At 42.9% G+C, this 13,014-nt stretch overlaps 1 protein-coding gene across 2 annotated transcripts; it reads right to left on the bottom strand.

The window, feature by feature from the left end:
- Positions 1-14: 14 nt before the first annotated feature.
- Positions 15-12,845, bottom strand: LOC135369356 (U4/U6 small nuclear ribonucleoprotein Prp4-like). 2 transcript variants are annotated; one of them, XM_064602950.1, is made up of 14 exons: positions 12,798-12,845; positions 12,236-12,447; positions 9,698-9,774; positions 8,982-9,054; positions 7,708-8,018; positions 5,810-5,904; positions 5,676-5,734; positions 4,916-5,039; positions 4,622-4,714; positions 3,601-3,723; positions 3,381-3,488; positions 1,133-1,251; positions 1,005-1,054; positions 15-189 (listed from the first exon to the last, which is right to left on the bottom strand). In XM_064602950.1, exons 2-14 carry the CDS (start codon positions 12,417-12,419, stop codon positions 46-48), a joined length of 1,560 nt encoding a protein of 519 aa, XP_064459020.1. In that variant the 5' UTR covers positions 12,420-12,447; positions 12,798-12,845; the 3' UTR covers positions 15-45. The 2 variants fall into 2 exon arrangements, with proteins under 2 accessions (XP_064459020.1, XP_064459018.1); XM_064602948.1 differs by having other exon boundaries at positions 12,708-12,839.
- Positions 12,846-13,014: the final 169 nt, after the last annotated feature.

The following is a 13,014-nucleotide window of genomic DNA, read 5'->3' as shown; positions in this document are numbered from 1 at the left end:
GTAGTGACAACGTGTATGAACAATGGTGACTTTATTTACAAAGAATCACTCTGGCATCCAGAGCTTGAACGTCCGGTCGAAAGACGATGTGGCCAGGTACTTCCCGTTGTGGGAAATGTCGGCTCCCATTATCCTTCCGTCGTGGCCACTGAGGTTACGGATGGGAGTCCATTCGGGGTTGGACCAAATCTGGAAGAAATAACACGTACTTGGGGTTAGGCTTTTTCGGTCTAAGTGCCTTTTACTAAAAACCAGTCCAATGCCAGTGGAACACATTCTTTATTACCACTGGCCGGTAACGCACCGGCAATACATCGTCAGTACACTGGCAGTGCGAAACATCGTGTTTTTAATCTGTTTTTAACTATATTGTTGTGCTACCAGTGTGTTGCCTACTGGTAAGATAATAAAAAGTAGTAGTAATAAAAAGATAATAATAAATAAAATTATAGTTCTGCTTTCAGCTAGCAAACGAGGTGAGATGCCTTTGCACATTAACATAACCTGGAACGCTCCACACGTCACTTTGTAAGTGTTGTGCTATCCATGTGCTTGTGTGTTGTTGTGCATTCAGCATAGAGAGAGAGTGTGTGTGTGTACATGTGTTGTGCCATAGGCTTCCAAATTCAGAAAGGCAAATGCTACCTTTACTTGGCAATTTTTCGAGTTAGTAATTATGTGAAGTTGGCTATGCAAACTAGCTTAATTGTTTTGCAAAACACGCATTCAAATAGCCTCAATCTGTGGCAAAAGACTGCGTAAGTGTATTCCAAGTTTTATAATTTTTTTTTTACACAATCTTACACAATTTTAACGAGTGTTTTATAATTTTTTGAACTGAAACCTATTTTTAGGAATTTAGCGACATCCTCTTGCGGAACACACTATATAATACTTCATAAACTTAAATGAGAGTGTTCATAACAATCCTTAACTTCAAAATGAACTATACATGCATTAGCGTGCTCCTGCTAATTAATTAATTAGCACGCTAGTCTGCTCACCTTTATTGTGTTGTCATAGGACGTCGTTACGAGATACTCTCCGGTCTTCTCTGTAAAAAAAGAAAAAAAATCAAAGATGAAGGTCCGCACGCACATGCTGGAACGCAGTGACTAATTGGCGCACTCACTTTCAAAGATTACCCTCGACACCAGGTTGGTGTGTGCAGGAATTGTGTACTCGCACTTCCTCTGCCTCAGGTCCCACACCTTGATCGTATTATCCTCACTTCCAGTGGCCAATTCGTACCTAGGAATGTTGGCATTAAGCTACGAGGCTTCTTACCATAACTAGAGCCTGAAGTTTTCGGAATTTTGTTTAATTCGTGGAGTAAAAATTGGGTAGATAAACATGTTCTCTAAATTCATGCAAATTTGGCTGGGAAAACTTCCGGTACGCTAAAATCAGGGAGAAATTGGGCTCTGTTACTCAAACTAAGTCAACTGGTTCGGTACAGATGGTGATGCAACTGTGTTAGCTGCCAGAAAAGTTAGTGTGCATTCCAACAGACGTCTCAGTGAGGGCAATTTGCCGGATAAAAATCTGGTTTCATCCCAAAGATGCAACCTTTAATTCGGGGAAGAATCGGGTTAAACCCTAAAACTTCAGGCTCTACGCATAACTAGGGCCTGACTTTTTAGGGTTAAACCCGTATCCGCCTGATATTTACCCCCGAACGAAATCTGTAAAATTCGGGTTTACCCCGAATCTACCCGAAAACATCTGGGTCGCGTGGCACACTCATAAGCGTGCATTAAAATAAAGTTTGATAACATTGCTAAACATTAGTTCCATGTTAAGACAAATTTTTATTAAACAAAAAAAAAATCACCCGAATTCCTGACGACAGAATATGCCGTAACGGGATTTAACCCGAATACACCCGAATTTTCAAATGAAAAATATCACCCGATATTTACCCCCCGAATTTGGCCAAAAATAAAAACCGAAAAAGTCAGGCCCTACGCATAACCATGTTCATGTATTCACAAGGTCGGCAACCCCATGGAGCATTATAGTGGGAAAAAAAAGGAAGAACAACTTTGGGGGCTGCAGTAGCTAAGTATGTACTTTCTACAGTTACACGCATAATTTGTGCACTTTTTTCTCCCCCAAAACCTCAGAAAAGTTGGGGGGTGTGCCAACTGCGCTGGAACGTTCCCGATGATATTCATGCGACACAAAATTCCAAAATTTTGCATGCTGGTCATTCAGGCTCCTGGTTAGGGTTGCCACCTTTCGTAGTGAAAAATACCGGCTGAGGGAGAGGAGGTAGAATAGAGGGAAGGAGGAAATGTTCGCAGGAAAGGGAAAGTGGGGGAGGGGTGGAGAGCATACATAGAGAGAGAAAGAAAGAACAAGCGAACTCGCTCAAGAAAACAATGATAATAATAATAATAATAATAATAATAATAATAATAATAAATGACTAAAGAAACAATTGGTGACCGCGCGGAGTTGGGTCTGTGCTCCAGATTTATTCAAGCTGTAGTGGAATGTTGAAGGGAAAACTCCGTAAAAGCCCCTATGAAAGGTCTTGAGCCACCAATACCGTCAAAAGGCTGCCGGTATCACATTCCTACCGGCAACCGGCAGAGGAAGCAAATAACCGGCCGTGCCGGTATACCGGGCACCAGTCGGGAGGCAAAATGTCGCGGCACTAGTACCGCTCTGCCTACCAGTGAAAATACGGCGAGACACTGCGACACTGCTGGAAGACTCCACCAGTTGCACTGACAATCGAAAGCATGCTATGTTCACCGACTTTGTCACGTTGAGCTGTAAGCACACGGTATGTTTGTACAGCATTTCTTTCCGCGTTTGTTTTGTAGTTTGAGTGAGAGAATCATCCACCACCACATTACTGGAACATCACCCGAACTTGGGCACAAATCAAACAAAAGCACCGCAGTAACTCTGGTATCACTGACAGTGTTGCATAAACCACGTGGTAAGCGAAAAACAACCGCGTCAGCCACGGAAAACGCGAGGGCCAGATATCCACACGTGAAAATATGGGTGCGCAAATTACACGATTTTTAAAATCTTTTTTCGTGCCGAACTTGGGGTGGGGGGTGGGGGGTGGTGCAGAAATTACGCAATGGCGCAAATACGGTATGAACAAACACCTTGTTCGGAATCTGAATCTACAGGTTTTCCCGCCGATTTTAATCCGAGCGCCATCGAAATTAATCCATGTGCCATGCAAACTTTATGGGGCATGGATTAATTTAGCTGGCACTCGGATTAAAATCGCCGGGAAAACCTGTAGTACGCAATTATTTCCTTTAGCATTTTCAAAATTTGATTATTCACACAGGGTTAGCAGAATTGGAGAACTATGAAAGCACATCAGTACTACCACCGACACTGCTTACCCGTTTGGAGAAAACGAAAGACTGAGAACGGACTTGAGGTGACCGTCGAGGAACATTATGCAACGTCCTGTGCGGAGGTCCCATATTCGACCAAATGCGTCCATCCCTCTATTGGGAAAACAAAAGAAACATGTACACTGCTTCTCACACTTAGCTTGGACAACCACATGTGTGACGTGTAACAGAAACGTGAAAACAATGAGATGCATTTTAAGGTCACCCTGTAGCAGCAAGAGAGCCATCACACTGGAAGCTGATGTCATAAACTGCTTTGCTGTGCCCTTCTTGGTGAAGAACCTCCATTTCTGTCTCCAAATCGACTAGCCGCCATGAGTTATCGAAGCTGTAATGCAATGCAATGCCGGAAATGGAAAAGAAGGCAGGAAACGTAAATGGACATATCAAGCTTCTCAATCATCATCATCATAATCAAAGCAAGTTGTTGCTGTTTGTTTACTGTTGCTGCGTGGGTGCAAAAATTCGGCAGAAACGAGTTAAACCCTAAACCTCGAGCCTACAATTATACTAGATAGGGCCTTGTGTTTTGTTTGTAAACTCAGTAAGACACATTTTTACCCCCTCATATGCATCACCGTTATTTCAGATAAAATCCAAGAGAACCTGGGAGACAAGTTGGCAAAGTGCCAATTGAGACACCAATACAGGCACTACTGCATGCTAGGCACAGCACACTCAGCATGACATGTATCTTGTGTCCATCTAAAATGCGGGAAGCATTCCTTTTTTTTATTTTATTTTTGACCCGACCCAAAAATGTGCTTTTCCACCTGATACTGCCCAATTTTACCCGGTTTTATTGCTCCCGAAATAAAACCAGGTTTTCAAAAGGAATCAAACCCGGGAATACATGGCCCTAATACAGACCTTTTGTTCTGGGCAGCCAATTCTCACACTCATTTGCACTACCTAAACCCAAAATATGGCGGAACACCATATAATAATCGCAATAAGTCATAATATAGCCGTCACTGTTGTTGCTATCTCTATTGCTCTCACAGCTGGAACATCTAAAATTGTCCGTCGGCATACTATGAGCTCTCCTGCGCGGACACTGCCATGGTTGTGAGCACTGATACGCGGCTTTCTTTCTTCAACAAAGCACTCCTGAATAAATGTGGGTGAGCGCTAAGAAGACAGTGAGCCTGACATCAGAAGCTAAAATGAACATGGAATGTTTTTCTCAGTTTCTGTACCTCTAGTACAAGCTCTGTATAACTTACACGCAACAAGCCAGAAACCTTCCGGATGGATGAAAGGCAACCCTGGAGACCCTGTGTGGACACGCCCCTTTCAAGCTACTGATGGGCTCCTCACTATGAAAAAAAGAAAAGGAAGGAAGGAAGGAAGGAAATGCATGTGAAACAATTACAAGTATAGTCAGTGGTATAATCACATGAGAATCCACCCTAATTTAGTTTCATGGCATTTTCTTCTTCTTCTTTCAAGTACCTTTCTTTTATAGGCTTTACACTATGTACAACGTGGGACCTAGTAGTTAGTCTGTAGTTTAGTACCTCTCCAAGTTCCAGAAGTTGACTACACCATCCGATGAACACGATGCCATGTTGAGAGATTTCGATGAAAGTGTGCCAGTTGATCTTGGGTGGAACACTATGGCTCCCACATTACAATTGTGACCTTGGAAGTTGTAATAGAGAACAAGAAACTCAATGCATCCTGCATAGTAGTTTGTTTGGCAAAATCAATGTGTTCAGGATGATTTCAATGCTTAACATAAAAAAAAAAAAAAAAAAGAAACACATACTGGAAACAAGTTTATATGGAAAGACAGACATGATAGGCGATGATTTAATATGGGTCTTGCAACCAGGACTCAGGCCGAACCCTTCAATTAATTCGGGGGCAGAGCCAACAAAGTTACAGAATGGCTCAAGAAATTAACGCTGGACAAAGCACCGACTCTCCTAAAATTTCCTCACTTTCTTATACAATTACATATGTAGTAAACCTGTCACATTGGAAACTGAATGCCACTGAACTCTCGCACCCTTCTCTCTGTCAAAATTGTTTGGTCCCCGGCCAAATCCAGCCCTCTTTTAACCTTTTTTGGACACAATAGGACTTCGATCCTTATTGTGAAGGGGCTCAATATTCCCCCACATCACCACCATTCATCATCTTAAAAATAAAGGTGTTGTTGAACGGCATTTCAAGATATGTCATTCAAAGGAATGTCACTGACATTCCCACGGAGCAGTCTTTTCTAAAGGCATCGTGAGACACTCGAAAAGTGACAGAAATTTGTGCGCCTACCTCTTAGTGTCCTTATATGCTGGCAGTCCGGTATGGACCATAGCTTACAGAGGCCGCTCCTAAAGATGCAAAATCGTACGTGTGATCTACGGTACAAATCTGACGTGCATGCAAGTGCTCAACAAGTAGCGTACCATGATGCCGTCGCCAGCATTTGTGAGTTGGGACTGAATTCGCAGAATGAGATTGGCCGCGTGTCCCCGATCTGGCTGCAGCTGATGTTCACGGACTGCAATGAGGGTTATTTATTTCATCAACATAGATGCAATTTTTGGGTCGGTGAGGAAATCACATCGAGGATTAGAGGAAGCAACTTCGCAGCAGCATAAAATATTTGCACATACATAATACTGTAAACATATTTTATTTGCCACGTATTAATTTTTGCAAACTGCTCATTCAGTTGCTTGCAAAGTTATTCGTGTGTATTAAATTTTGTGATTGGTAGTCAGCGATGTATAATAGAATCGTAGTTGCGTGGGATGACAACGATAATCGAGGAGTGGGACATGACGATATTTAGACATAGTTTCTCTAACTCCGGCGCTCTGCGACCATACGTCAAAAGTGCCAACTAGGACAACAATAACGCTGCAAAGTCATTTGAAACTGCACTAACTGTTGTTACAGATGATATCAAGACGCGGACGGAGCGATTTTGCTTGCGACAAAGCTTTGAGGCACAAACACAGATTTTTGCTGTGAAATGAAAGAATCCTATGTTGTGATATTCGATTCGACATTCGAAGGACAATTTTGCAGATACATTGTATTCGAATTCAATTCGTATTCGGAAATTTCTATATTCGCACACCTCTACATTTTAGTGGTCGCAAAATTTGCAAAAATTCATACACTGGGAATACAAATACATTTACAGTATACATTTGACACAGCACAGTATAAAGCAAAACAACTCGATAACTATTATAATGACATTACGCATTATTAAAAGCAACAAATGCGTATCACAGCCTATAAAACCTATAAAGGCCCACTTCAAACAGCCAAACGCTCAGGGTCAGGTTTCTCCACATAACAGTATCGCGCCGCTAGTACAAGCTTTGGTACAAGTCGGAGGTACAAGCTCTGGTATTGTTTAGGAACATCTGTTCTGTCAAACAAAACTGAAAAAACAAACAAACATACATATGGACTGATAGACGCTATGCAAGCTGATCACCTGCTTGTGCAGCTCCCCAGTTTCCCTCTTTCCCCTATTACTCATTGAGTGACCTCATTGGTCCCCCTCCCAAATAAGGAGCAACATTTCAATGTTGACACAGAAACAGACAGTTTGACACACGGTTCCTCTTAACTTTACACTCGCTCCTGCTCGGAGACAAGCTGTCTTAGTGGGCTCGTGCAACACAGTTCAGTCTTGCGTTTGCCTCGTACTGTCCTTCTACAATCTAGAATTATGTTTGAGTGCCCTATCTCATTCACCTTGGACTTGAGGAATCCTTCTTGCTCTTATAACAAGTGTGCAGAAGCAGCTTAAAGTGATTGCTAACAATTAAAGGGAGACTTCACAAGGATAAAAAAAAAAGAAAATTAGGTAAGCATCATACCGAACACGAACTACCCACTCGGTACCGAATACAACACTCGCATTCATTCTGCGTGAGTAATTAATTCGTAAATGATGAAACTACCAAGCCGAAACCGAAAAATGCGAAGCTCCATAGTACCATGGTTCCCCTGGAGGAGGACTCCGTGACATCACCCAGCATTGTCATCTGCTTCCAAGCCTGCATTTTTTCTCCCTTGCCAGATGATGTCAGTGGTGCGTCGCTTTCAGCGCCCTCTCGCTTTACAGAGGCGAAGCGCTCGCTTCGTAATAATTTGTTTGAGTAAAATCTACGCGGCTTTGAACCGAGATATTTTGTACGCATGTTCCTGACACCCAAAGATTACGGATATACCACATTATTTGTAGTGATTTTGTTGCGGAGTCCCGCTTTAACGAAAGGATTGGGGTACACTAGACGATTGCAAACGCTATTATACTTGAAAAAGAGAGTTCACACACCCTGAGAGTTTTATAGAGCTCCTGTCTCTTTGCATGTATCTGCGAGTCTGAAAGTGCACCCTGAGGCTCCTCTCTCGACTTGGCAATGCGCACCCGGGCTCGGGGCAATGAGTACCGAGCTATCCAGACACGACACTTGCGCAGTTCTTGAGTGCTCTCGTGGTACCAGGTGGTTTCTGCTGCTTCCCGTCTTGCCTCGCGCTCCCGCTGCAGCTCTTCCTCCTGCTTCCGTCTAATGGCGTCCTGACCGATCTGAGCCAGCAGGTGACGGAGACGCTCTCGTCTCTCCGCCGGACCCTCACCAAACAGACCTGCGACGCATTTGGTGTCTCATTAAGCTAGATTTTCACAAAAGATCCAAAAGCCTTCCCACAATGGATTGCAATTCCGTCCAACTGCGTTGGCGTGACCGCGACTATTCCTACTGATAGTGGTCGTCAACACCCCTGAACACCTTCAATTTCCTTCTGAGATGTGCTCATCACTAAGCCATCCCACATTTTGAACCTGTCATTGTCTTTCACCTCCATTTTGTCTGTTCCACCAGCACTTACAATGCCAGTACAGGTGTTCACTGTTTATGTTTTAAGTGCAAGCTGTTTTTTACAGTTTTCAGCTTGCCTCATGAGAGCAGCGCATTGTCTCACTGTAAAAATAATCTCACTGTACATGTGCATATAAGCATGTATGCCCTTTGCAATACATTATTACATATTCCTTATCAGCCCTTGGGACATTTTTCTAAGGATCAGCAGAATACAACCGTGACTATGACGTGATATTCGATTCCATATACGAAGGACAATTTTGCAGATATTCGTATTCGGTTTGTATTAGAAAATTTCAATATTCGCAAATCAAGGTGCATCTTTTTGTTCTCCGACGCACCCGTTTAATAAGAAAACTGTGGTCGGCAGCTTCCGTACAGCACGATAGGAAGTACTTTTCCTGCATTTTGTCTCCAGAAAATGTGGTCGTCTGATACACAGGATGGACCTATAATTTGGCTTTTACGGCAGCAAGGAAGATTGTTGGCCGATGCCAAACACACTGGTATCTGCTTTGCAGATGGGTTGCTGGGTGTGACCGTCCCTTTGATCCTATTTGCAAGTGCCAAAAAGAGCAACCTGGGTCATTCTGATAAGGCTCTGAGCTGTTAATTTTTCATTGCCTGCAAAAAGTAAGGGTTTGCAGGCTGATTTAATACTTTAACTATGGTACTACAACTAGTACTTTAATTAGGGCACGATTTCGTTGTCTGGACAAACACTTACATATGGGTTCTCCAAGTTCCCTCAGTGTGGCCTTCACTTGTGTGTCATCCGTAGAAACATTGATTTGACGCGCCTGATGAAATGGGAGGAAAAAAAGAAACGTGTTAGAAGCAGTGCCGATCATTAGCACATTAAAACGACATTCAATATAATTAAATTACTTTTATCGAATGCTTTAAATACTGTGGCAGGAAAGCCCACATGTTGTGGAAGCATGATATCTACACACTTCAGAAACAGCGAAAGCCGTCAGTACAAAAATTCAGAAAGTGTGCTCAATTAAAATACATCGTAGTTGAACTGCTGGAATTAAAATACATTGTAAACATATGCCAAACTAATTAAAGTACACTGTGACGCAGTACTACAAGATGGTGTCCTTGATCTCGGTAGCTCAGTCAGTACTGGCTTTCGGAGCTGAAGACAGTGGGTTCGAACCTTGATGCGGGTGGTATAAAGCAATGTGATTTGCTTTCTTGTGAACATCATTTTTCTTGGTAACATTTGCTCAAATATGAGGACTCCCCCCCCCCCCACCCCCCCCCCCCCCCAAATTTTCAAAAAACATAAATCCCGAAGACACAGACTATTCTGGTGCCACATGCGTCCCATCCACATTGTTCTGCCGAGCTGAACCTTGAGCAGTGCGTCTGTGCCTTTTGGTGCTCTTGATGATAGCTACTGGACATAATAATGGATCCGGAACATTGTGGTACCTTTTTTCTTCTCTCAAATTCTTCTAGAAGCTGCTGTTTGTCCTTGCTGACCACTTCCTCTTCCATTTCCATGTACTCTGCGGAAAGGACCAAAAGTCAGACCGTAGCGAGCGACCTTCATCACGCATTCAAGCTGTCAGTGTTCTGTTCACAAAAATGACTGCGCAATAGAAAAAAAAAAAAAGAAGAGATAGAAAAGGAAAAAAAAGGAAAAAAAAAAAAAAGGAAAAAATTTAGGCTCGGAATTTACACACGTCCTCCTCATTCTTAGCTGCACTAGCACACAACAGACAATTCTTGGCTGCGTAAATGTGTTTCAAAGATCTACAGAAGAAATTATCAGTTGAAACAGCGAAGATCCTCACAACACTGTCAACGTTATCAGCCCTGGGAGCTGTCGTTCAGCACCCATTTCGGACGCCCTTTGTTGCCAAAATGTCAAGTCCTGATCTGACCACAGGCCGTTCTGGAATCTTTATTCGTAGCAATGGCCATACGACCATCATTGTCAATGTCCAGTGGCAACACCACAGTCCAGGGCAGCTGCACCTTTCTCCTCCAGTTCTATTTCCTAGTTCCACACACCTGAAGATGTGTGCAGACGGTCTCAATAAAACTGGAAGTGCAATTAGGTTATACACCTGAGGCAATTAAAAAATGCACCGTAAAAATGGTTAATTTCACAGTCTCTTTATAATGTGGGAATTCGCTGGGTGGGATGCTTGGTTTGGGGATATACTGCGACCCATGTACTATGTGGTCGTACCATTGGGGTCATTTGGGCCAGTGGTTTATCCAGAATCCCAAGCATAGAGGAGTGTTGCGATTTTTTTTTTTGGGGGGGGGGGGGTGTAAGTATAATTAATATTATACTTACGTTGTTACAGCTTAACACATCATTACTGACATGTGTCTAGAGCTGAAATCGCAAGAGCACCCCCTGTAGGGGGTACGCATGTCAAAAAGTAAAGGGGGGGGTATCACTGAACATTTGGGGGGGGGGTGTTATCGGGGTGTAGGGATGGTCTGGATAAATCACTGATTTGGGCAAGAATGCTTGAAGTCTGAGTCTTTGTCGGGACACTGGAAATTGTCCATGCTTTTGTGACGTCATTGTAGACCCAAACTCTTCATTGCTAAGCTCGATGTCGACGACCAGGGGGCACACTGTCGATTCGAAAATAAGCCTGGAACAGCGAAATGATGCATAATGTAAAACCCCGAGACTAGGGAACATGAAAGGACAGACACAACACGAGTTCCGTTCCAACACGAGTTTCGTGTTCCCTAGTCTCGGGGTTTTACATTATGCATCATCTTCACCAGCTCGCTTGCTTCATAGCCATTTTTTCAGCGAAATGATGTTCAAATGCGTGTAGAATCAATATCCAGTAGCATAAATGTCATCGAAGTGTGCTAAATGTGCACTAAAACGGTGCTACAATAAATTGCACTCTTTGGGTCAGTCTGCCGTAGTGAAACTCGATATAAATTATAATTTTCCTGTACTTTCCCATTATTATTCATAATATCTTGGGGGACTTTAAATCTGCAGAAAAATGATGTATGCAAAATTAATAAAAATCGCAGCACAACCTCCCTATAGGGTGCATGCACATGACGTCAAACGAATGCGTTTGGCCACCATGGTGGTGGCCACTTTTTTCGGCGAAACTGCCAAGATTATCTAGCGTTTGCTCGAAAACGAAGCCATTGAATGTGGGGTTTTAAAATCCAGTTCCCTTCTTTTATGTGGAAGGCACTTTGTCATTGTCGTTCTCCTGTTTCCTTTTACGAAAAATATGGTAGCCATATCGAAAAATTGCGCAGTTTGTCATATTTCAATTCTGCTACAATGAAAGGTGGCCACCAGTGGGAGGAGCTTACATGCATGAATATACTCTATAATGAAACTGCATGCAATGAAAACATGGATGTAGTGTGCTTGAGTTAGTTACCAAGTTTAGAAACCCTAAGCATGAACTGCTAATGTAGCGAAAATACAGACACAGTGAAGTTTTTTTAGCGACAACAACAAACTGCACAAAAAGAGGTTGTACTGCGCCACGCTTACGGTACAGTTCATACAGTCAACGCTCGATTTATGAATCTTCTCGCTTTACGAACGGGAGGACCTCAATATTCGCAGCCGCGAAATCCCCGATCTCGAAACAAGGAAAATCAAGGAGAATGCTTGATTGCTTCGTGGTATGATATGCCATGTTTTAAAAAACCGACATCACTATTAAACCACTCAAATTCACGTGTTTTTGATGTCCGTCAGCGTTGTATCAGCGAACGAAAGCCACATTTTAGCAGCAGTTAAGCTTAGCAGGGCGGACATGACATAGTGCAGCACGCTGGTTAGTTTATTATTAGGTTAGTCCAAGTTGGGTGTTCGCATCTGTATGTCCAGGTTAGTCTCAGTTGGCAGTTGCCCGTGTTACCAACGGTGCCTTCTGGGACAAGACACTTCCCCATCCTAATTCCAGACTACGACTTCTGTACAATTGGTGTACAATACAAAATGCTATTTACCATCTGATATGTTGATATTGCCCGAAGCAATGGCAGCCCTGAGATCCATGCTGATGGGTTCATCATCGCTTCCTTCATCAGCAGCATCCTGATCCGCCAATCTCTGCCTCTCTTTCTCTTCCAAGCTTCCATAGTGAACGATCTTCTGCCTTTTTACGTAGGTGATCTCCTCGTCGTCAGACATGGTGACACGCTCAGGTTACAGCAGAAATCTAGAGGAGTAGGATAATTGTTCATCCGAGGAACTGACAGCATAGGGAGAGAGGCTGTGACTGAGAGATAGCGGTGAAGGCAAGCTGATATTATATGTGATAGAGACCCAAGGGGCACGAACACCAGGAAAGACACATGCAACAAGTCATAAAAAAAGGGGGGGGGGACGAGGATGTGCCATGTGTGTTCGTGCCTTTCCATGATCTATCGTGCAACATGCGATCTGTCTAACAATCGAGAAAATCTCTGTTTTTTTTACCACCGTCAACAGTATTATTTCCACGACACTGATATTAGCAGTCACAACTCCAAGAAAACATGCACATAAATCATTCAAAACTCTTTGTACCGAACTGAGAGCGAACTGAATCAAAACTGAGCGGCAGCTGCCATGACAGTTGTTGATTTTTTTAATTTCTGTCCCCCTCTCCCCCCAACCGGAGATTTTGGTAGTTTATAGTGCTATATTTATTTATTACGTCGACTGAACATAAACGGATATAAATGCATTTTTTACTGTTTTTAAATTGCACGCATAGCTTTACTTTACGGTACAAACCACCTCA

The sequence above is a fragment of the Ornithodoros turicata genome, chromosome 9 (assembly GCF_037126465.1).
Source record: "Ornithodoros turicata isolate Travis chromosome 9, ASM3712646v1, whole genome shotgun sequence".
NCBI lineage: Eukaryota > Metazoa > Arthropoda > Arachnida > Ixodida > Argasidae > Ornithodoros > Ornithodoros turicata.
Note: the sequence above shows the minus strand (reverse complement) of the source record. Positions and strands in the feature narration are given on the sequence as shown.

Bases quoted from the DNA above. Each gene is read 5' to 3' on its own strand.
- LOC135369356 (XM_064602950.1), bottom strand. From the start codon at position 12,419: ATGTCTGACGACGAGGAGATCACCTACGTAAAAAGGCAGAAGATCGTT. The intron at 3,724-4,621 runs GTAAGTTATACA...ATTGCATTACAG, and splicing joins AGGTTTCTGGCTTGTTGCGT to CTTCGATAACTCATGGCGGC. The intron at 1,055-1,132 runs GTGAGTGCGCCA...CTTTTTTTACAG, and splicing joins GTCGAGGGTAATCTTTGAAA to AGAAGACCGGAGAGTATCTC.